At 43.0% G+C, this 25,110-nt stretch overlaps 2 protein-coding genes across 7 annotated transcripts in view; both read left to right on the top strand.

Annotated features, from left to right (window-relative positions):
• LOC309537863 (protein C19orf12 homolog) overlaps positions 1 to 25,110 on the top strand; it is a 206,520-nt gene that overhangs the window by 144,371 nt on the left and 37,039 nt on the right. The window lies entirely within an intron of this gene.
• Positions 32 to 24,547, top strand: LOC309537850 (uncharacterized protein F13E9.13, mitochondrial-like). Of its 5 annotated transcripts, XM_082233021.1 has the most exons (8): positions 190 to 1,231; positions 1,967 to 2,042; positions 2,490 to 2,551; positions 3,172 to 3,254; positions 8,017 to 8,197; positions 16,201 to 16,351; positions 17,364 to 17,491; positions 22,038 to 24,547. In XM_082233021.1, the coding sequence occupies exons 1-8, from the start codon at positions 1,198 to 1,200 to the stop codon at positions 22,226 to 22,228; spliced, it is 906 nt and encodes a 301-aa protein (XP_082089147.1). In that variant the 5' UTR covers positions 190 to 1,197; the 3' UTR covers positions 22,229 to 24,547. The 5 variants fall into 5 exon arrangements, with proteins under 5 accessions (XP_082089145.1, XP_082089147.1, XP_082089146.1 ...); XM_082233019.1 differs by lacking the exons at positions 190 to 1,231; positions 2,490 to 2,551 and adding an exon at positions 32 to 129; XM_082233020.1 differs by lacking the exon at positions 2,490 to 2,551 and having other exon boundaries at positions 198 to 1,231.

The following is a 25,110-nucleotide window of genomic DNA, read 5'->3' as shown; positions in this document are numbered from 1 at the left end:
TTCTGCTGCCTCAGGGTCGCCGCCGCCTCCGGGCTTGCCCCATTCCCCTCCGCCCTGCAGCCAGGCTAAGGCCAGGCTCGGGCAGGTGGAGGCGCCTCCGCGGGGGGGGGGCAGAGGGGGGCCCTCCAGGTGAGCGCGAGGCCCCGGCCCAGGTTGGCTTGGGGGGTCCCGGGGGCGGGGCTTGCTGGTGGGCGGGACAGGGGCGGGGCTTCTGCGAGGAGAGGCGGTGCTGTTGCAGCTGCTGAGCGGGAAGGAGAAAGGGCGGTCGCTTCCTTCCTCTGCTGGGGGCGGGAAGAGGGCGAGGAAGCGCTTCTCTATACGGTTGGCTACTCCCCTCCCTCCCTTCTCCACTCCAACTTCCCTGGGTCTCGGTGCCTCTGAGCATATAAAGAATGCGGCTGATTCATTGAGTGGGGATATTGAGAGGAAAGACCAGCAGGATTTTTGATGGGGGAGATGGCGCAATAAGTTATTGAGCTTTCTTTGGGAGATGGTGCAATGAATTGCTTTTAATATGTAAACAAACATACATACACACAAACCTGGGGGCCAGGCTTTTGCAAGTTTAAGTGTTTCTATTGCTTTCTAATACTTTGTTGAGTATGGGAAAGACTGGGAGGAGTCTCCTCAGGGAAAACGCACCAGAGCATGTGCAGAGTGCCTTTTGCTGGTAGCAGTGATTACAGCACAACATGTCTTGAGTTCAATGAATAAGGTTTCTCTAGAGCAGAGGTTTTCAACCTTTTTGAGTCCATGGTTCCCTTGACCAATTGCATTCTTTCTGCCTCACCCCTGTAGGGCTCAGGAGCCCAGTTATGTCTCCTCTTGCCTGCAGAGCTGGCAGCCCCTCACCATCCCTTGTGGAGTGTTCCCTCAGCCTCCTCTCCTCTCCCCTCTCATTGGGAATCCTCTGGGCAGCCACTGATGATGGCCCCGGTCTCTGAGCTGCCTGTCCCAAAGAGAGGTGCCTCCTCACACTGCCCCACAGGGCCCAGGGACTTGTCTGTCCATTCTGGACAGCAAGGGCTGGTGGACTACTTGGCTGGGCTCCCTCACCCACTTGCTTGTTTGCTTACTTCAAGGCCGCCTCAGCTCCTGGCAAACAGGAACACCTGACCAGCCCCAGAGGCAATATTCACCTGCAGAGCTTGTGGCCAGGGCTGCTGTAACAGTTGTGCAAGCCTTTGGGAGGCCGAAATGGCAGAGGGCATCAGAGGAAGGAGGGACAGAGGTCAGTGTTGCCCACAGCACCCCTGACCATCATTCATGGCACCCCGGGGATGCCACTGCACACTGGTTGAAAACCAATAGGACATAAGAGCCTTGGCGTAAGTTTGTATTTTCTGTTTACATCATTTGTACTCCGCTCTGCTGCTAAAAAGCCTCCCAGAGTGGCTTACATACAGTCAGTTAAAGGAAAGCAGTTCCTGCCAACACTAACAGTTTACAAAAGCAGGACACACATGGGGAAAGGGACAGGGAGGGAAGTGGAGGGTGGGGAGTCAAACTTCGGAACAAATTCTTAAAACTGTTGTTCTTGTAATGACCAGCTTGCATTGTTCAGGAGTAGGAGGTGTCTGATGGAACTGGGCCTCCAGCAAAGCTGATGAAATGAGCCCTGCTTCCCATCTCTCCCACTGGCAGAGGACATTATAAAGAAATTATCCATCATTACAACTTACTTTTTCTGTTAAGTAGTTTTAAATATGTGTAAATTGACTGGTGCTGCTGTTAGAAAACAGGACTGCCCAAGTGATGGAAAACCTGGTAAGATATTCTATAGATAAAATTCCTATTCTGTATAAAATGAGGGCCCACAGAGTTAAGAAGGTTGCGAATATCTTGAAAGAAAGTAAAGAAACAAAAGCAGACTGTTCTCATTTGCAAGATGTTGCTTTTGGGGCCTTTTACTTGATTAAAGAAACCAATTAGTCATATGCTTATGAGGATCTTTCCATCTCTCTAGATGATGAAGTTTTTGCAGCTTTTCGGGCGATTACGATCAGTCATCATTGGGATGGTCCATGTGAAAGCGCTGCCAGGTGAATGCCTCATTTTTTAATTGTTATTTGAAACAACAGGATAGGAGAGAATATTAACAGGTGCTAGGGGGAAATTTATTATGGCAAAGATGTTCTGCGCTTCAAAAAAAGCCAGGCACTGCCAGGTACCTTGGAATATGTAAAAGGGATGCATGGCGAACTGATGCTTAGTTAGTTCAGTTATCCAAATGAAATGTGTTTATGGATTTCATACGTCCTAAAATATTGCTGTCAGAAAATCATATACTGTATATTAATGTGATTTTATGAATGAATAGTTGTATCGGCAATGTTCTTTTTAACCTGCATTTTACTGGGTTAGCCCAAGACTATGTAGGACTTGTTCCCAAGACTGTATCTTGTTAAATTATCCAGACACTAATATAAAGGAATATACAAAACTAGGATACTTTGCCTGACTTTTAAGTTTAGTGAACCTTTCTATAGCTTCATTAGAAGAACAGGCTCTGGACCTTCCCTTCATAGGCATGATTCTGGTGAGATCAGAGGTTTTTGCTTCCATTTTTAATTAAACACAATTTAGTAACCCTAAACTGTGGTACATCTTAACTGTGGTCTGTTGAAATAAGCCAGCTTCCTAAAGCAAGGTCTGAAGTTGGCTTTTTTCAATAAACCATAGGTAAGATCAACCACAATTCTTCTGAGTTTGGATGTAATATGAGCTGCAGTTAATAAAAAAATGGAAGCTAAAACTTATGATCTTTTCAAAAGAGGAAGGCAGCATCACTGTGGCCTGTTCCTGTAACTGTATTTTATCATTGCATCTGAAAAAAATCCTATACATGTATTATTATTATTATTATTAATTTTTAATATTACCTATTACAGTCCATATGAAGTCCTGCCATTTATATAAGTGCCTTATTGTTCACTTTTTCAGTTATGGTACTTAAATGGTATTAATTTGTAAGAAAGCATTACAAGGGGATTCTGGAAGGGCTGATAGCCAATATGTGAAATTTGTTCTTGTCACTGGTTGATCATATGACAAGGGAAGTTAATTTGTCACTCACCACTTAGAGAAAGAATAGCCATAACCTTGATGGCATTAAAAGCTAGAGTGTGTGTATGTATTTGTGTAAGTGTGGTGACAACTTTATATTTGCAGGAACCCCAAGGAATACCTTGCCATTGCCGCAGATCATTGAAGAAGCCTGTCAGGAAGCTGAGATTTACAAGGCTGCAGGAGTTGTAAGAGCTATCTCTTCCTTTCTCTTTTGTTTATTGAAACTTCCTAGTTAATGTTTTACATGGTTGAATGTTGTGCAAAATTCTGGATCGAAATAAAAAGTGGTGGTGGTGCATTTGAAATTCAAACAAAAATTAATGTTTTGTAAATAGTCTGAAATAGCAATCCATCAACTTAACTGGAGTGTACATTTTTAAAAATATATTTAGGTTCCAATTTCATTCTTTTGATGCTTATTTATTTATTTTGAGTACTTATAATGCACTCTTCAGTGTTTCCCAGAGTGGGGAACAATGACACTAGACAATAGTAAAAACATGAAAGAAAAAATGTAGCATTATACAAAAATTACACAGCACTCTGTTTTCAAGTTGGTTACAGTCTGCCAATCCCCTTTTCTCATGGTATCAAGGAGTTTAAGATGAAGCAGGTACAAAAGGAGGGCCCATATTTCAGTGGCAGAGCTCTGCTTTTGCATATATAATGCTCCAGGTTTGTCTAGTTAAAGAACCTTGAGCAATGGGAGGAAAATTCCTCTGTCTGGGACCTTGGAGATCTACTTTTGGTCAAGAGCCAACAAATTGAGCTCCATGGACCAATGGTCATGCACTCTCTACAGCACTGCATGTGTTTATTCAATACATATCATATATGTTCAAGCCGCCGTCTTTTTATCATTCTGGTGCTCACTTCCTGGCTGTTGTAGTTAGGCTATGCTGCTCTGCAAAAACCTTAACTTATTAAAAGGCAATACAGCAAATGCAGCTTTCACTTGTCTGTACTGTTGCCCACCCACAACGTCACTCTGATACATCTGTCGATGGAAAGCAGTCTTTGCTGTGTGTATTTAGAAGGCAAGACCTGAAAGGCCACTTTGAGCCAGAGGCAACAACAGTGAGGTACCAATGAATTTCCATTGGTCCTCAGGTGTTGCAGTAATTTCCATAGGTCAGCAGATTTTTAACGGGGTGCATGTCCTTTGAAAAGGTCAGGGTATGCTTTACACATTCCATTGCACCCTGTATTCCTGTGCTGCTTCACACTTCTCCATCAACCTGCCTGCAGTGAATATATAAATTCCTGGCATGGTGGTGATGTGATGCCCTGGTAACCAGCCTTCAAGCAGAACTTAAATGAACCATAGTTTTGGGTCTGGTGTTATTTCTCGACTGATTTCTTTTTTTTAATTAGAAAAGATTGGGGTTTGTGTTTTTTTACAGTAAACATTCTGTATGGCTTCATAAAGTCGCACCTCTTTACAGCCAGAGTCAAGTGAGGGGTCTAAATTTAGTCCGTCAAAAGACAAAAGGACCGAAGGCCAAAAAAATGGAAGAAAGTTCAATGGGTGTATTGATGGGTGTATTGATAAGAGTTGATGAAGATATGTAACAGGAAAGATTTTTGGGACAGGTGGGTGACAGAAATGGCGTATAGGGAAGGATGGGGGAAATGCAGGATAAGTCAAAGATGGGAATGCAGTAGATTTACATGTGGCCTTGAAGTACAGGTGGAGAAAGAGTTATATGCATAGATAATACAGTAGTGGCTTACCTCGAGCACTGTGCACAGTGCTGGTGGCAAAACCTCAGGAACACTATTGTTACAGCAGGAACAGATTCCAAAGAGGCTGACCCAGTTGATCATGATACTGAACAACCTCCCTGTTTGGGGGCCTTTTTAGTTTAGTAAAAGAGGTGAGTAAGTGTGGGACATGAGAGAGGTGTATAAAATTATGCATGATACGGGGGAAGAAATCCTAGAGAAGTTTTTCTCCCTTCCTCTTGATACTACAGGCTGAGGTCATCCAGTGAAGCTGAATGTTGGAAGTCTCAGAACAGACACATAGTGCATAGTTTAAAAATGGATTCTCCCTGCCCCAATCCAAGATGTTTTAATGGCCAACAACTTGGATGACCTAATTTTCCCAATAGCCTGGGTGCAACAATTTCTTGCACCTTGAGATATGAATCCAATTAGGTCTGCAAACGTCTGCCTTCCGTAAGGTTATTATTATAAGTTGTAGATTTGGGGAGCAGCAACACCACAGTCTCCTCTCCTTGCTCCCTTGTTTTGTTTAACAGCCTTTCTGATGAAAAGTTCTGGAGAATTCAAAAGCTGGCTTGCCATTACAATTTTTGACTTACTGTGCATTTTGGATTTCACCAAACCATTATAGACTGTAGCATTTTAACTCTCATGCATTACCACTGATTTGAGGGGATCTATGCTAATGTGATTGTTCTATCCATTGCTGCCTTTCTTGTAGCTATAACTCTTCCCATGCCCCTTAAAATTTTTTTTTGCTGAAACAGTGGAGTAGAATAGAGAGGATTACAAGTACATCTTCCTGTCTCAAAGTGGTATGCAGACATGACTGATGAAAGCAGATCCGCAGGGTTTTTTTCTATATAGAAGGTGGCTTGTTTGATGCATTAGTGCTTTTTTAAAAGAACATAATAAATATGGAAGATTTATAATGTTGGAGCATATTAATGAAAACAAGTGAATGCTCAGACATGATGCCATCTGTGCTGAAAAATTGTAGCTGCGATATGCTTGTTTTGCCAAACACAATCAAAATTGCCATGACAAGATTATATGCAGTGACAGATTCCAAGGAGTTTATAACCCTCTCAATTTTGCCATGTTCAGCTTTCATTTTTACAGAGGACGGGAAATATACCAACATTATTGCTTTTACTAGATCACTGAACTTCTTGCCTCATGCGTGGCCTTTTGTAAAACGTCAGTGTCACTGGAGAGGCTGCACCCTCTAGATTTTGATGATGCCTTTTCTCCTACGTATCTTCCATTCTCTTCTAAATTTTTCAAACAAAAATTATGAATGGTACAGAGAGAAGTAAACCTCCCCCCCTCCCATACTAGAATTCTGGCTACTGAACATGCTCAGTACTTATTTGGCTGTTTTAAGAGAAGTGTGATGCTGTTTTAAGAGAAGTAATGCATCCAACATTAAAAGCTTCCCTAAACAGGGCTGCCTTCAGATGTCTTCTAAAAGTCTGGTAGTTGTTGTTCTTTTTGACATCTGGTGGGAGGGTGTTCCACTACCGAGAAGGCCCTCTGCCTGGTTCCCTGTAACTTGGCTTCTCGCAGTGAGGGAACTGCCAGAAGGCCCTCGGCTTCATAATTTAAATATGGTCCAAGTGGGCAGCTTCAGCTTGCCCCTGTAAAAAAACTAGGAACCCCTTCTGCAGCATGTTCTTGACACAATCGTAGTGAATTTGTGGTAGGTTTCTTCTGCGTTATTGGTTCTTCTGTGATGCTTCCACAATGCTACCAAGTTTTTGCTGTTTGGAGGGGCGACAGCACAACAAAAGTGGAACAATGTCCCCTCTCTACCCCACCCCGTGTGATTTGAATTTTGAATTTGTGGTATGAAAAGTTACGGGAGTTGATCAGGAAGTTACAGGATAGGTACTGGTTGGAAGTGAAGCAGTAAGACTGCCTCGAAGCTTCCACATGCACAAATAGTACTGAAAGACCACCCTGGTAACATCATGAACTTGGGGTGGATCGCATGGTATTTCCACCCCTAAACCCATTAATCCTCACAAGAGGCCTGTGAGTTTGGTTTGGCTGAGAAAATAGTGACTTGCTTCTTTTCTTAATCTCTCAGTAGAAAAACAGGTCAAAAAACAGAACCACCAGCTCTTCTCAACAAACATCTCCTCTACTGTCTTCATTTAATTCCTTTTGGTTATCAGATCCCTCAGTTATTGCAGTTGAGCCAAGGCCCCCTGTTCTCTTGGGGAAATTAAGGCTTGACTTGGTGAAAATGAAAGTTACAATTTAATGGCTTTTGCACTTCAGATTCATTTGAAAGGGATATACTGTAATTGAGCACAACGTTAATTTTTTATGATTGTTTTACAAAAATCTTGCTGTTGGGTCAGCATTTAGCAAGCGGGGGTTTGTACAAGCAGAGTCATTCTCACTTAAAATTATCTTCTGCAGAAGTATTTGAAGGTGTGCAGGTTTTTTTACACCTTAGTTTGTTTGTTGTTATTATCTGCGGGGGGCCCCTAAAACTTTTTAATGAGCTTGGCTACATATACTGGGAATTTTTATTGGCATTGTTAAAGTAGTATTCCTTCTTATCGCTGCATGAATTACTGGGGGCCGGGGCATAGGAGGGTCCCAGCTACCTTACCTCTTGTGATGGCTCCCAGTGTGGAGCCAGTGTGGTGTAGTGCTTAAGAGCGGTAGACTCGTAATCTGGTGAACTGGGTTCGTGTCTCCGCTCCTCCACATGCAGCTGCTGGGTGACCTTGGGTTAGTCACACTTCTCTGAAGTCTCTCAGCCCCACTCACCTCACAGAGTGTTTGTTGTGGGGGAGGAAGGGAAAGGAGAATGTTAGCTGCTTTGAGACTCCTTAGGGTAGTAATAAAGCGAGATATCAAATCCAAACTCCTCCTCTTCTTCTTAGCTAATTTTTTTTAGGAGGATATGACAAAGATGGGATTTGGCTCAAGCAAAGTTTGTGGCTTGCAGATTTCATAAAAGCTCACCAGTCTTTTCTCCTGTAACTTAAGCACTTTTCTGGCAGTGAAAACTGAGAAGTCTTAGAATACTGTATAAGGCTCCAGATTCTGCGCTAGGAAGGCAGATTCTGCGCTGTTGTGCATGACCGCAATGCAAATTCCTTGAGTGTTATCTGCCAGTCTATCCACTGTGTGCAGATCCCTCTGTTTATTTCTGAGCAGCTCTTCTGATTTTTAATAGCTCTGTATTAATTCCAACAGGATGGCTTGATTGTAGAAAATATGCATGATCGGCCGTACACAGTTGGTGTGGGTGCAGAAATCACTGCAGCCATGGCAGTCATTTGTGCCACTGTGAAACAGACGTGCCCCCATCTCCCAGTGGGTGTTCAGATCCTAAGTGCTGCAAACCAAGATGCTATAGCAGTCGCTCTTGCTTCTGGTAAGTGAACTGATTTGGGATTGCTTTTTGTTTTGGCATTCTGAGACCTAAACACAGGCCGCTTACCAGATTTTATGTACGGTATATTATCATTTCTAATTGCATTTATATCCCACCTTTTTTCCCAATGGACTGAAGGTAGTGTACGTCTTTTCTGCCCTCTCCTCATTTAATCCCCAGCAACAGTGAGGCAGGCCAGGCTGAGACACATTGACTAGCCCAGGGTCACCCAGTGAGCTTCAAAGCTGAGTGGGGATTTGAACCCTGGTCTCCCAGGTCCCAGCCCGACACGACACGGGGTTTCACGTGCTTGCTCCAGCTCACCACACTTTCCTGCAAAGCCACATGACTATTTTATTCCCTCAGCAGCGTGGTATTTCCACAGTCAGGAGATGGGAGTTGACGTTAGTATACCTGCGGAGTGAAGGAATAGGTGGACCTCAAGCTGATGGCAAAGGGTACTAGTAGTAGAGCTTCATTTTATACAGGATGCCTAAAACGGCATTCCTAACCCATTTACCTGGAAATATGCCCCACTGAATTCAGTAGTACGTCTGAGCCTTCCTCTGTATGAAAGGATTTCATGTGCCTTCTTATAGCACATCCAAGTATTCTTACCCTTTGCCCACGAGGAAGACCAATGGTTGAACACACTGGATATTCTTCATAAAATAAATCACTTGAGGCGTACCTCTTTTTAGTGGTGTACCTTCTCCCATTCTCAACTGGTATAAGCTTACCTACCAACTTTTTCAAATCCAAGAGAGTGAGGTTTAGGCTGTACACCCCTCAAGTATGTGTGTCCTATTCACAAGCCCTAAGCAGGCATAATGTTCTCATTTCCCCAAACCTCCTTCCTTCTCACACATGAATTTGCTCACACACACACACACACACACACACACACACACACTTTTTCAGAGCTAACAAAGGTATGGCATTATGCATGCACCAGTGCTGGTGCTAAGCTTGGTTAGCTTTGGCCAGGGTGTGCAAATTGGCTTCTACCCTCTTTGTAAACTGCAGCTAACCATGGTTAGGCGACAGTATGAAACTGTGTTGTTCGGGTGGATATTTTCTGTGCTGGTAGAGTAAAGCACATTATAAGTTCTTGTTCGCCATAACCGTGTTAACACCTGCTTTATGCCTCTTCGTGATAAATATCCATTGATGGCTTCTTTCCATTTAGTTCTATAAAATGGTATAAGGGATTAATTTAAATCATTATCATTGCTCATCAAATTCCAGTTACACCTCAGGATATCACGGTAATCTGCTGTAATGAACTATTATACCTCTGTTGAATTAATGAAATTCACTTAAGAATAAATTAAATTAACCTGAATTTAAGGAGAATAACTGTAGGCCAATGGCTAGTGCCCATCCTAGGTTTTGGATTCAAATTTTAGCTCATCTATGCAACCATTAGGTGTTCTTATAGCTCACCTTTGGTCACCTTCCTCTGAAATGGGAACAGTAGCGGCTGCCTCCAGTATTAGAAACCGAGAGATGAAAGCTAGGAGCTAAATGGCACCTTAAACCTAGGTTGTGGGCGCAACAATGGAATGTCTAGGCATGCTTTTTTATAACAAGAATACAAACCTGAAAATGAATGAACTTCAGCTAAAATATTATGTGCATTTTCCACATGGTCTAGTCCTTCCCCTGCCCATCCCCCTAATATTCTTAAGAGGGTCTCTTATCCGGTCTTCAGAGAGTAGCTGGAAGAGGCAGAAAAAGGTCCTCCTTTCCTTCCACTCTGCAGTTTTGATCTGAAATCTTCGGTGCAGAACTGCGCCCAGAGCTCAGGAACTGCTAGTGCTAATGAAATTCCCTGTCGCACAACGCACCTAGAACAATGGGAGTTTCAAATGCTGGCCACCTCCATTCACAGGCTTGTTGTGGAGATGATGGAAACCTGCACAGTTACACACTTGGCAAATGTTGTGCTTGTGTACAGTAAGAATCATTGTGGGCTTTGAGGAAACTTGGTTTATGAGTAAGTTTCAGACAAAAGCACAGAAATTATATTTAAGCAAAAAGTCAATTTTGTTTATGGCACGAGCATTAATAATACAAATTGCTCTAATGCAGCCTTGTTTTTGCCTGCTGGAATGCTCATATAAAAGTTTTAGCATTTCATTTATGATATGTCTGATTCAGGAATGATTGGTGATTAATGCTAAAAACATACATTACTTTTACACAATCCCTTTAATGTATCTTGATGCAAACTGTGACAGATGAATAGTCTATTATATCTAACATCTGTTTCCTAGATTGGCACTACTTTTACATATTGCATTTTATTTTCAAAAAAATGATAATGCCATTTTTTTCTAGTTCACTGTTGCAGATGAATGCTTTAGTTTACTTAAACTACTAGGATCCTCAGTCAATATGCAGAATTGATTAGACAGCAGATATGTCTTCATATTCAGGTGCACTCAATAATTTTAACTATTTCTTCTCCTCTCTCTTTCACATTCTTCCTATGATTTTAGAAAAGGCTACTTGGAACAATTTTGCCCCTTTTCTGCTTAGGCATAACACTCTAATCTTCATTTATATTGAATTAAATTGGCCGCTGAATTACCGTATCTTTTCAACTTCATTCAGAACAGTTTCCTAGAACTTAGAATTATATACAGATTTCTAGCAATTCACATCACCCTTGGATCCTGACTCTATGCATATTTAGCTAGAAGTAAATACAACTGAACCCAAGGGACTTACCTCTGAGTAAGCGTGGATAGGCTCTGGCAGCTGTTAGGCATGCATAAGCTGACAAACATAATTATCAGTTCTCTTCACACAGCTTACCACAAACTCAATTTAGCACAGTCACTAAGGCCCAGTGCAAATGCTGTTCCCTGAAAGCCATGGTTTGCTAATCAGGGGCCAGCTTTGGGGCCATACACTTCGATTCTGGCAAAAAGACTTATCCCCTTTCCTTATTTTCATTATATCTGCATTGATGTTAACCATGGATAATACTTTAAAAGGCACCCTTCTTAACCAGGGTTTGTAAGCAACTAAGGCTTACAAGTCAGCTGGTTCATGTTGACTGGCTAGCATCGGTTGTGGGTTGTGGCGATCACACAGGGATCCCGGACCTTTGACGGTCTATTGACCCTGTGCCACCACTGTGATTGCTTTCTTCGCTGCCACCACCCCGCTTCTCAACAACAACTCCAAACTGATTATTCCAACTATCTATCTGACTCAACCTAACAATTCCTCTCTCTCACACACAATACAGCTCGACCAACCCACTGCCTATTCCTCCCTCTTCCTTCTCCAATTCCCAGACCTCAACTCCCAAACCTCAACTGACTTTCAAAACCTCCCACTCTGTAACTTTTACTCCCCCCTTGCATTCTCACTGGCCAATCACATCACACTCATTTTAACCCTTTCCTTATGACCCACCTAGGAGGCAAACACCACATGGATGTAACACGAAACCATGGTTAAAGATGACAAGGAAGAAAGAGTGGAATTTGGGTTGAAGTTGAGGGGAGCGTGCATTCTGAGGCCTGGCTTCTTCTCCGCAGGAGCCCAATGCTATATTTGCAAGCAGACCTAGGCAGGGACTGAGGCCGTGACAAATATACAGAAATCAGTCAGTAACGCTGGTTTGGATGATTTACCCAAATAGTGGGATAATGCACATCTGTGAGTTACGGCCTTTCCTGCCAATCCACAGGAGATGTACCCACTGTGGTGTCACCTGTGGTGTCATGTCCCCTGTGGGTTGGCAGGAAGAGCCACAGCTCAATGCTTTGCATGTAGAAGGTCCTGGGTTCTATTGCCAGCACCTCCAAACAGGGCTTGGGAAGGAGAAGTCCTGGAGAGCCACTGCCAGTCAGTTTTGACAATTCTAACGATCCAGTGGTCAGACTCAGTGTAAGCAGCTTCATATGTTTCTCCTTCTGCCTTTAGACTGAAATGCAGTGAATAAACACTTTGTTTATTCTAAACCACTGAGCCTCTTGGGTTTGCCAGTCGGAAGGTTGGCGGTTCAAATCCCCACGATGGGGTGAGCTTCCGTTGCTCTGTCCTAGCTCCTGCCAACCTAGCAGTACGAAAACATGCCAATGCAAGTAGATAAATAGGTACCACTGTGGCAGGAAGGTAAACGGCGTTTCCGTGTGCTCTGGTTTCCGTCACGGTGTCCCATTGCACCAGAAGTGGTTTAGTTATGCTGGCCACATGACCTGGAAAGCTGTCTGTGGACAAATGCCGGCTCCCTCGGCCTGAAAGCGAGATGAGCAATGCAACCCCATAGTCACCTTTGACTGGACTTAACCATCCAGGGGTCCTTTACTTCTCAGGGTAGCATCTCAAATGGTACTTCAGTCATCTTTCCCAAGGCTTTTATATTTTTTAAGATAACAGGTTTTTTTGTAAGTAGATCTTTACTGAACTGTAATTTGTTCCTATATGCAAAACTGCCAGTTTAAAGGCTGTTTTAAGTGGAGAGCAAAGCTCATCTTCATTGCTATACTGAAGGTTCAATGTAAAACCAGTTGTGTAGTTTGGTGCTTTTGTTTGGTGCGAAACAGACTCCCAGTGCCTTACCATAGTTGCATCTAGTCTTCATGTGCTTTTATTTTTTTATTTTTAGAATTATTCACATGCAGCCCTCTTAAAAGGTCAGAGCTATGTAAAAACACCATGAACATTTAAAAGCAATACAGAGTATTTCTAGATTACACACACATTCAGTTTCTCAACTACAGTGGTGCCTCACAAGACGAAAAGAATCCGTTCTGTGATTTTCTTTGTCTAGCGGTTTTTTCGTCTTGCGAAGCAAGCCCATTGACGGATTAGCGGATTAGCGCTATTAGCGACTTTTAGCGGCTTATCTGCTGATCGGATCAGCTGATAAGCGGCTTAGCGGCTTAGAAAAAGGGGAGGGGGAGGGGAAAAAACCAGCAGGAACTTGCAAGACATTGTCTTGCGAAGCAAGCCCATAGGAAATTCGTTTTGCGAAGCACCTCCAAAACAGAAAACTCTTTTGTCTAGCGAGTTTTCCGTCTTGCGAGGCATTCGTCTTGCGGGGCACCACTGTATTGGATTCTTCTAGGGCTGTTGATGGTGATCCTTGACATACAAATACATTGTACCCCTGCTCCTAAAAAAATAAAATAAAATCTGTGCAAAAGCTGATCTGAAGGAGGTTGATGGAAGAAAAATAAGGGTGTAAGGATGCTGTGAAGAAATAAGAATGGATACTTCACACAAAATTAACATCTAAGAGTCAGCATCCACTTTGAGGGATCAATGTTTATTTTACTCATTTATACAGTTACTTAAAGGCTGCCTTTTGGGACTTAGGCCACTCAAGGCAGTTTTCATAGTGTAGACACACAACACACACACACACACACACACACACACACACACCCCAAAACAAAACAACAGCAGCATTAGCAATCATTTTTTAAAAGGGCAATTAAATAAAACAATACAAAAATCCTGCAATCATGAAGCTATCTGTCATCATATAGATCTCCAAGAACAAAAGCCCCAACTATATGGTGTTTTTTTTAGTTTTAATGGCCTCAGGTTTGCAGTGGTGGGCCAAATGCACCCCTAGGGGGAGTGAGTTCCACAGTTCGGGGGGCCGGCACAGAAAAGGCCCTGACTCTTACTTATCCTCGCCTACCGACTCTAGCAGAGATGTAAGGTTAACTTTGTAAAGAGTTCAGCATTACTGTCTGGGGTTTTTTTATTTGAGGCATTGCTTTACAGCAGAACATCTTTCTTTTTTTTAAACATCAAGAAGCAATTTATGTCATTGTCTTGGCAAAAGCTGCATGCCATCTTGATTATTCCTTCTTTCTGAGGGGGAATGGCAAGAGTTCTCCCATGCCTGAAACGGCTCACCAAGCTTTGTTCACAACTGCTTCATTATTAACAGGTGTACCATGTGTTCTTCAATAGTGCCTAATTTCCTGTGCGTAGATCCTGATTTAATTAACTACATCTGTTTGAGGCTGCACAGAATGATGCATATTATTGGGTCTCTGGAACATTTATGGCGGCGATAAAGATACAGGCGCTGCCTACACTGCAGCTATCATTTTCCCATCCTCTTGATAACATTTGGGAACACTCAGTCCACAAGTCTGGGTTAGATTGACCCCACCTGAGACCTCATTGTATTTTTTAGTATCTGATGTAATAATTAGCATTCATTACATGAAAGTTAAACCCTGGTCCTTTGCTTTCTGTGCCGTCCTAGCTTCCCTGCTACAATTCTGCACACCTGACTGCAGCGTGGTGCTAATAATGCCCAAAAAAATCACGGATTTGATCCCCGTAAGCCAGGATTGCTATTTCTTTAGTGGTATCGTAGGAGTTCTGTCTATATATTGCAGTGGAGTGCAGAAATATATATGGGCTGAAAGAATTAAGGAAGCCTAAGGCAAGCAAGCAGTTTGAAAGCATGTCAAAGTGCAAGTAGATAAATAGGTACTGCTCCGGCAGGAAGGTAAACGGCATTTCCGTGCGCTGCTCTGGTTCACCAGAAGCGGCTTAGTCATGCTGGCCACATGACCCAGAAGCTGTATGCCGGCTCCCTCGGCCAATAAAGCGAGATGAGTGCTGCAACCCCAGAGTCGGCCACAACTGGACCTAATGGTCAAGGGTACCTTTACCTTTAAGGCAAGCAAAGCCATTTTCATTTACAAGCTTATATGTGGCCATCACAGAGTCATGAGGTTAATGACAAAAACAAAATGCCGTAACACTGAAGAAGAAGCAGGAAGGAAGTAGCAAGTTTTTACTGAAGAAGGGAACAACATGTTGCCTTCATCGACCCCTTCTGGTTCTTGTAACTTATTGCAACATTATTGCTTTACTCTGGACAGGTAAAGCTGTGTGTGTCTGTCTGTGTGTCTGTGTGTCTGTGTGTCTCTGTGTGTGTGTGTGTGTGTGTATGTATAGAAAGTCCCAGATTTTATGTTCAGTTAAAGATCTGGTAACAAGACTGGGAAAAGTCATTTGTCTGAAACCTTGGAGGGGCACTGCCAATCGGATTGGTTGATACTGGGCAAAGGAACCAATAGTTTCGATTCTTGTATAAAATAGTTCCTTAGATTTCAGGGCAAAATCCATGACTTTAAGGGAGAACCTGGCATCACAGTGACTGATGGTGGGATTGTCTTTTCTAGAGGCAGAAACAGAGCTGCAGAACTAGCACCCATATTATCCTTAGTACACACTGTTAGAGGAGTGCATCGGCTAAATGGTTGGATTAATTTAATCGCATCTAGTTCTGGGAGGCAGAATTGACTAGGCAAGAGCGGGAAACCCTTTCCAGCCCAAGGGCCACATTTCCTTCTAGATCACCTTTCAGGGACCACAGACCAGTGTCGCATATTTGGTAGGTCCAAAGGCAAAAGTTGATAGAAGCAAGAGATGTAAATTTTTCCCTTTACATCCCTCTCTGCCCTCCATTCAGGCAAGAAAGGGGGCATGATCAGAACTCAGTGACACATTCCTGCCACACAAAGCAGGACTACTGAGGGGTGTCGACTGGAGAGAGTTCTGAGAGCCAAAAAAGGGGTCCTGGAAGGCTGCATTTTAGCCCTAGACCTGATGTTGAGCACCCTGCTCTTAAGGGAAGTGGGGTCCATCCCAGAAGACCCAAAATGCACAGCCCCTTGATGAAGAGACCTTTGATTAAGGTGCTTGCTTTTTCCAAGGTACTGTACTTGACGACTTACGAATCAATGAATTGTAATGGGGGATCAAATCAGGGCATCAATGTTCCAAGACACAGCGACTTGCAAACAGTCACCTAGCAAACATCACAGCCGAGCGGTGATTTAATTTTGGATCTCCTGTGTACACACTCTGTGTGCTAATGGACCACTGACCTTTTGTAATGTATCCCATTTCGTGCTGGGATACATCTGGTAAGTGACCGTGATTTACAGTTCCTGCCTGGCCCTCGGTCAGCTTTATCACAGTATTCTTGTCATTTGCAGGTCTTGACTTCATTCGAGCGGAAGGCTTTGTTTTTTCTCACGTGGCAGATGAAGGGATTCTGAATGCCTGTGCTGGCAACTTGCTCAGATACCGGAAGCAAATTGGAGCAGAACACATTCAGGTTTTTGCTGACATTAAAAAGAAACACAGGTAATTAGGGTTCACGCCAAAATGTGTTAGAAACCTATACTTGCCAAACATGCGCTGTCAGTGAGTCTGCTTTCGCCTGCATTAAATTTGTATGGTTACCACTTACAGTGGTGCCCCGCAAGACGAATGCCTCGCAAGACGGAAAACTCGCTAGACGAAAGAGTTTTCCGTTTTGGAGGTGCTTCGCAAAACGAATCTCCTATGGGCTTGCTTCGCAAGACGAAAATGTCTTGCGAGTTCCTGCTGGGTTTTTCCCTCCCCCCCCTTTTTCTAAGCCACTAATCAGCTGATCCAATAAACTGATAAGCCGCTAATAGCGCTAATCCTCTAATCCGTCAATGGGCTTGCTTCGCAAGACGAAAAAACCGCTAGACGAAGAGAATCACGGAACGGATTCTTTTCGTCTTGCGAGGCACCACTGTACAAGTGACAGAAGCCCTAAGTTTTACAATTGAGTCTTCCACCAGTAGACCATTGGCTCTGTTACTGCAGCTACATATATTCTCACTCCCAACTTAGCCTTTTAAAATAGTGAGAATTTGGGGGATTTTACCACTTGGAGGAATGCACAGTGCTCAGGTTGTGATTGCCGCAATGCTGGACTAAATGGGCCACTATTTTGATTAACAATAGTAATTACATTTGTTACTTGTTGAATAATTGTATTTCTCACAGAGTGATCCTAATGCAACTTGCATTAAAAATTAATGCTTGATCCAGCAGGCTCTTCTTAAGTCCTTAAGCATTCTGGGATATAATCTGGGAATGTGTGGACTACAAATATTTGCTGTATAATTACAACTGGAGAGATTGAATGTCTGAACACCAGCTACACTGATGTGAGCGTGGAATGTCACTTGAGAGTGATTTGCTCACTTCCTTGATTTATTACATTATGATGGTGCTGGAAAGCTGGCCCTCCACTTCATGGTGGTGGGGGTGGGGGGTGGGAAGCTTCAATAACTTGGTATGGCTGCCAAAAGTAAACAGGTTGGGTTTCTGTTGTTGGCAGTTCTCACGCTCTGACAGCTGATGTCAGTGTAGCAGAGACGGCTAAGGCTGCTGAATTCTTTCTGGCTGACGGGGTCATATTGACTGGAGCTGCCACTGGATTGGAGGCAGATCCCAAAGAACTGGAAGGTGGTATGATTATGACGATTATATTTCTTGTATTTACTTATGTCCTGCCTTTCCCCCAGACTCAAGGCAGCTTACAGATAAAATAGAGCGCACAAAATGCAAAAAGCTGAAAGAGCATCATTAAAAAGTAAACTACAATGGAATTAAAACATTGTAAAAACAAATTATTAAAATATAGATAATGAAAAGAATAAAAGTGACACAGTGCTATTAAAAGCCCTTTCCTGGAAGAAGAGGAGGAAAAGTTAGTTTTGAAAGGCCTGTTGGAATAAAACAATATTTAGCTGCCAGTGGAAGAACGAGATGAAGGGAGTCCCAAAATCTGGGATCAGCCGCCAAGAAGCCTGCAAAGGCACATGAAGTATACAGATTCACTATTGCTAGAGAGATAGTATTCCCCTTGCTAGATTATGAACTTGGATGAACCCTGGAAAACTAAACATGACTCAAAATTCTATTGAGATATTGCTTGCTTACGTACATTGTATTGTTATTTTTTTATCAGTGCGTGCAGATTTGTTTGTTTCAAACATGACATGTGTCCATTGTTTTAGCTCTTACACAGTATAATGCAATTGGACATCATTTTCTCCAATATAAAGGGTATATGTTACCAGTAGTATCCTTTCTCTAACCACTTGTGGCAAATGTTTCAGTTCCCGTCAGGTATAAGTAGCTGTCGTATTAAGCAGCTAGCCAGGAAAGTGGATATGTACATACATATTTCTCATTTCTCTTAATTAAAAAAAAAGAAAAGATGGAAAGTCTTGCTTTTTGATAGCTGTTGCTCATGAATGATGACATTCTTCATAACCTTTCTTAAAAGGTTATTTCTAATGAAGGTAAATTAAAAACATAACTCTTAACATGGCAAGAAATAGGAGATTGCACTTGGGTCTGACATTCCAGCAGGAAGAACAACATCTGACAGAGTGGAGTATAAATAATAGTGACTGGACACCAGTGGGAGTTTGATTTTACTAGCTGGTTCCCAAATGCTTGATGTATGTCCTAGGAGAAAGTAGCTGGAGCAATTAAGTGCCTGATAGGTTTGGGGGCAAAGATGCTATCCCTGATGTCCTTACTTCAAATAGGCAAAATAGTCTGTTTGGATCTCCGATTAGTTCATTGATTCACGAGTCAGCAATGATAACCTCTTGAAATAAGGAAGAGTCCTATATATATATATCATTCTTTGTCAAAGGTCTCCGGTCTTCTGAAATGGGCACTTGTTCCTTTAAGAAGGCTGTCTAGCCATCCCTGCCACCAAGGGCAAGATCCAACCAAACTAATCCAGCCATTTATCCAATCTGCTCTTCAAGACTCCCACTGATTTAAAAACAACAACATCAGAAGAGCCTTCTGGGTCAGGCTAATGGGCCATCTGGGCCAGCATCCTGTTCTCACAGTGGCCAACCAGATGCCCTATTGAGAAGCCTGCAAGCTGCGCATGAGGATGATAGCGTGCTCACCTGCGGTTCATTCCCAGCAGCTGGTGTTCAGAGTCATACTGCCACCACTTTAGGCAATACGTTCTAGTGCTCCAGTGCTCTGCCGCATTCTTCCTTCTATATAGCTCAAATCTTCTCAGCTTCAGTTTAAGCCACTTTCCGCTTTAATAAGTTTATATCTACACCATACATTTAAGTAACTCTTATGCCACTTTAACCACCACAGAGAATCCTGGGGACTGAAGCTTTGTGTGGTCAGCACCCTTTACAACAGGCACCCCCAAACTCGGCCCTTCAGATGTTTTGGGACTGCAACTCCCATCATCCCTAGCTAACAGGACCAGTGGTCGGGGATGATGGGAGTTGTAGTCCCAAAACATCTGGAGGGCTGAGTTTGGGGATGCCTGCTTTACAAGCTACAGTCACCGGGACCCTTTGGTGGAAGCCATGACTGTTAAAAGTGGTGCAAAATAGCCTGATGTCTCCAAAACCAAAGTTTTTTTGGACTTGCAGTAGCTACAGAAATGTAGTCTTGGCCAACTTACTGTCTACTTTCTTAACCTAATTCCCTTTTACCATCTAAAGTGTTAGAAATGCTGTGAAATTCTGCAGGGTGGCATTCAAGGAATGTCATCTGTAATATGTCTAACAGGCACGATTTCTTCAAATGGGGGATTGTTGTTGTTGTTGTTATTGCTGTTTCCTTGGTGTAGAGTTCAGATGTTTCAAGCACGGAATATAATCAATGCCGACAGTTTTTTACTTCCCTTTTGAGGGGGGTTAATGGAATGGATGACCCAGGTGGCACAATGGATCAATGTGTCTGGCTGTTAGCCAGAAGGCTGGTATTTCGAGCCCGCCCAAGAACAGCTGTGGACAGGATTCATGCGTTGCAGGGGTTGGACTAGATGACCCTTGGGGTACCTTCCAACTCTACAATTCTGTGATTCCAAGAAAACAATATATCAAAGGTTTCTGCGACACACCTACATGGGGTGTGGATTCTTTGCTGTAATTGCTCCTGAGTGTTTACTCAGTGGCACTTGTGGCCTCACAGGTAGCTAGCATAGCTCATTCTAGTGCAGCAATTATGAATGGTGAAAACGAAGCAAACAAGCTTTGCGTTTGTGTGTAAGAGAGAGACAGACAGACAGATAGAGGGAGAGAGTGCTTGTCTATCTTCTAATGGAGATCTATGACAGCAAATTGAGCCTGTCTCTGCCACTGGAACCCTGCTGCTGCTTAAGTGTAGACACAATTGGATTCCTTTCATCATATTACAAAATAAACCCATTGACAGCTTAAGCCAATTTGTGTTTTGATCTGATCACTTGTCTCTTTGAAAGCTGAACTGAAAAGGGAGGAGAGTGAGATTATATCACATTTGCTTCCAGCATTGCTATGCTTCTCTTTTTTTGATGTTGGTCATAGGAGGTGGGAGTTGTATGCCTTGTTGCTGTGTTTGCCGGCTCTTTCAAATTAATGGAGCAATTAAAAAAAAAAATACAGTGTGCTACATGGCAGTTTAATGACAGCATTTCGTATGGTGCAGTGGTTACTGAATACATCTTGATATAAAGAGGAATGTTAACACTTAACAAGTCAGCCCAGGAATAGAGAAAGGCGGAAGTTATGGAGCAGACCAGCAGGCATAGGTAAACACAGCCCTCCAGATGTTTTGGGACTACAACTCCCATCATCCCTAGCTAACAGGACCAGTGGTCAGGGATGATGGGAATTGTAGTCTCAAAACATCTGGAAGGCCAAGTTTGCTATGCCTGAGCAAGAGGCAGATTGCAGAGGGACTCTTAGCTCTGCTAAAGACTGCTCATAGGAGTGAGGAGTAATCTTCAACCCATGGGCTTAATTAGGTCCACCAGGCCTTGTAGGTTGGTCTCGCTGGCTGTTTTGAGTGAACTACAGCCATCTTTCACATGCTTGACATCATGTAACGTTGGGTGCTGGCAAGTTCACCCTGAGGCTGCACAGAAAGACTCGTATGTATGCTCCCAATCTGATGTTTTTGTTTTTATTTGGCACACTTCTCTGCCGTCCTGCGTGGCAACAGAAAAAGGTGCCTGAAAAAAACAACCACCTGGCTGCAAAGGAATAAATTGGAGTACACTTTAGAGTGTAGTCCAGATTCTTTCTTTGCAGCCATAGCTTGAACTCAATCAGAGTATGCTGAGGAAGAAGCTTGAGCTTTGCATCCCTTGACATGGCAGGTGGACAGCCTTGCCATCCACTCAATGGAGCCTATGGAGGGTTGGCCACTTCTGGGTCTGGCCCTTGGACTGGATCCCTTTCTCTAGCACTGGGCTACTTGAGACCAACTTCAGCAAAGTTTTTGCTGTTGATGAAGCAAGGTCAAAAGCCCTAGCGCCTCCTGGTATTTATGCCTGGAGAAACCAAATGTTGTTTGCTATCAGAGCAGCTGAAGTGAGGACACTGTGAGTCATGGATGGTGGATAGGTGTTGTTCATTCAAAAGCTCCCCCTAGTGCTTTATTCCTTGTGTTCTGAGTTCATAATAGAGAAGGACTTTCCTTAGAACGCACTTCTATTTCCTGGTTTGAATGTACATATTCCGCTTAATAAACTGTGCCTGCCACAAACCCTTGTGCTTCCCATTCCCCAATTTGGATGTTACAGGAAACCATGGCCATATGAAGATTTTCTGGGTTAATCACAACATAGTGGTCAGGAAACCAACAAGTCAGAACCTTAACCACGGAGTGAAGTTGGTTTAAGATTCTGTTTGGTTTTTGTTTTTGTTTGTCCCAGGAAGCACAGTTTAGTGGTTTGGAAGTCATAGGCAATTGTGATTGATTGCTCCAAAGGTCCAAGGAAGGATGGAATGGCAGCAGGATGTAGCATGTGGGCAAAAGCCTCATGTATTTCTTAAGAAGATGTATGATAAATACATTTGAACTGGACCTATGCCTCTTAAACCTTAGAAGTATGTGAAGCTGTGAATTGAAATACACACTTTAAATAAGTATGTAATACCCAGCCTCCACCGTATGTGGCCATTGCCACAACTTGCCTTCATTTATAGGGATTTTTAAATCAGTTTCCCTACTTAATTTTCTCCAGAAGTTGGATGTGCTGTGAAGATACCAGTGCTGGTTGGATCTGGAGTGACTCTGGAAAACTTGAAGAACTACTTGGGTGCAAATGCCTTGATCGTTGGTTCATATTTCAAGAAAGAAAGCTATTGGGCAAATAACATTGACCCAGATCGTGTGAAGCGGTTCATGGATTACACTGCTACACTGAGAGTGTGACATTGTTGGATCCTATGGTAATCATACACAGCCCTTATGCCACTGTATCCTTTAGTCCCAGCACCTTATCTTGTAACTTGAAGTCTTTGGTTTGGGTCCTACCCTCTGGAGCAGGAAAAAACAAGCTTGCTCCATCTTCCATGTGACACCCCTTTAGATATTTGAAGATGCTTGTCATATTTCCTCTGTCACCTCTTATCCAGGTTAAACATACCCAACTCCCTCAACTGGTCCTCATAAGGCTTGGTTGGCAGACCCTTGATCATCTTGGTGACTCTCCTCTACGCAGCTTCCAGCTTGTCAATATGTTTCTTAAATTGTTCCCAAAACAGGACACAGCACTCCAGGTGTGATCTGACCATAGCACAATAGAGTGGGACTATTACTTCCCTTGATCTGGGCACTATAATTCTGTTAATGCAGCCTAGAATAGCATTAGCTATTTTTGTTGCTGCATCACACTGTTAACTCATGTTGAGTTTCTGTTCTACTAAGTCCCCCTGTATGCTTTTCACATATACTACTGGCAAGCCGGGTGTCCTCCATCTTATATTTGTGCAGCTGGTTATTCCTGCCTGAGCGTAGAACTCTACATTTGTCCCTATTGAAATTCATTTTGTTAATTTGGGGCCAGTTCTTTAATCTGTTAAGGTGCTCTTGAATCCTGATTCTGTCTTCTGCACCATTAGCTACCCCTCCCAGTTTGGTGTCATCTGCAAATTTGATGGAAAACCCCTCAATTGCTTCATCAAAGTCATTTATAAAGACGTTAAACAACAATGGGCCCAGGACAGAACCCTGCAGCACCCCACTTGCCACTTTTTTCCCATGGTGATGAGGAACCAGTAGTAAGCACTCTTTGGGTTTGGTCAGTCAACCAGCTACAAATCCACCTAACAGTTACCTCATCCAACCCACATTTTACCAGCTTCTCTGCAAGAATACCATGGGAGACTTAAAGTTTTATAGAACATATTTTACAGAAAACTTACAAGTCTGTTACGGAATTTCTTGAAGCACCGGTTATAGGGGATCCTGTGTTGGACTCCAAATCCCATCATTCCTGACCATTGACTGTGCTGGCTTAGGGCTGGTGGGAGAGTCTTAACATTATCTTGAGGGCCACAAATTAGCCACCTTTGCTGTAAGACCAGGAAGAAGTTCTAAGTCTGAAGTCTCTCCCCATCCCACCCCTGCTGCCCCAAAGCAGTCCAAATGTTTCCTTTGTCATGCTACATTTTCCCCCTAATGAAATCAACACTAGCTTCAAAGCCACACTTTTAGATTTCCCTGCCATTAGAACCCAAGACATCAGCTAATAAAACAGCATAATGTTTTTCAAGTGTTATAAACACAATTCTAGGAAGCCATTTAGAAACTGCATTAAGAGACACCGATAATGACTGTTTAGGAGTGGTGATAGTTGTGAGGTGGGTTTTGTATGTGTGTGTGTGTGTTTCTTTTTACAAATACTGACTTGCTAGAAGTCACATTCATTCATTACTGGGAAGGTGAAGCTATAATGTGTTACTGCAGTGATGCACGTTAACAAGGGGGGGGGAATAAGATTACTTGATTCGCTCCTTTATACTCATCTAATTCAAAGTGTAATCATTGCTGGTGTCGTTGGAGCTGTGTCCAGACATAACTGCTTGTGTGGAAGCCCAGCATCTTAACCATTGCTGGTTATTTGCAGTAATTACTGCCAACTGTGCCAGGGTCCCAGCGTTGTGCCCATACTGCAGCTGCAACATACGAAGTGCAGCTAAATTGTTCATCACTTGATGACTCTCTGCTGAATGTGCAGCACTGATGTGGGCTTTATCACCGATAGCACCAGTCTTGTAGAATGACCTCCCTGTTGAAATGCGAAGAGACCCCATCATTATTGGCATTCTTCCAGCTCTTGAAGAGCACACCTGTTTAGGCAGGTATTCCCCTGAACTTGAGATCTAATTATGTGTTTTTTAACTGTTCTAATTATTAGAAATTTTAACTGGCTTGTTTTCTTGCCTTTCTAAATCATGGAAGCTTTTGTTGCTTTGATTGAATTGGTTTATTGTGAATTTTAATTGCTTACGGATTTTACAATTGAGTTTATACTCTTAAACTGCTTGGATGGCATATAGGCAGTATATACTTTAATATATAAATAAATAAAAAAGATGCTAAATAATCATTTGTGAACTGTCTTTGGCGAAAAGTGTGCTTGAGATGTTGTCTCGTATATATTTTTCCTCCCTGTATGGTTGCTGTTTCACATGCACAGCTCAACACGAGATATGGCAAGCCTTGTGTAATAAATGCATGCATGTCTAAGCTCAGTCTTTCAGAGTGTTTTCAAGACGGGCCATTCTACAATCTGGTATGTTCCTTGAGGCTCAGTGATAAGTGACAGTAGTCACTTATCCCGGCACAGGATCAACCTGACACAGATTTACTTATTCACTTGTTTTGCTTATGTATTAACGCATTGAATTTATATGCTGCCTTGAGCTCAATGGGCATTTCAGGGTCTGAAGCACAAACTCCTTGGAATCCCAGGGCACAAGTCTGAAGGCATGTGGCCCGTTTTGCCACTTAAGGGGAAACAGAAATTGCCACTTGGCTCTGCCATGCCGCCTGCCACTGCGCTGCCTGCCACCTCTGCCATTGGCAGACAAGCAGCACCAGCACCAATTTATGGGGAGAGCTCTTGTGAGGTTTTGCACTCCATGAGATTTCAGCAAGATCTCTCCATAAATCAGCGTCAATGCCGTCACCGCTTCTCCACCAGTGGAGCACTGCCTTGGGGGCTTCCACTGCCTGAGGAAATACAAATGCTCATAGGGACAACATGGGGGGGGGAGTAGCAAAGACCCACATCCGAAGCAATGTTTCTT

This window comes from Podarcis vaucheri (assembly GCF_965113315.1).
Source record: "Podarcis vaucheri genome assembly, chromosome: 7".
Lineage (NCBI taxonomy): Eukaryota > Metazoa > Chordata > Lepidosauria > Squamata > Lacertidae > Podarcis > Podarcis vaucheri.
This window is presented reverse-complemented; position numbering and strand designations above follow the sequence as displayed.

Excerpts from the sequence above, each read along its gene's own strand:
- LOC309537850 (XM_082233021.1), top strand. The coding sequence starts at position 1,198 with ATGGCAGAGGGCATCAGAGGAAGGAGGGACAGAG. Across the intron at positions 2,552-3,171 it reads TGATTCTGGTGAGATCAGAG|GAACCCCAAGGAATACCTTG; the intron begins GTTTTTGCTTCC and ends TTATATTTGCAG. Across the intron at positions 16,352-17,363 it reads GACATTAAAAAGAAACACAG|TTCTCACGCTCTGACAGCTG; the intron begins GTAATTAGGGTT and ends TGTTGTTGGCAG.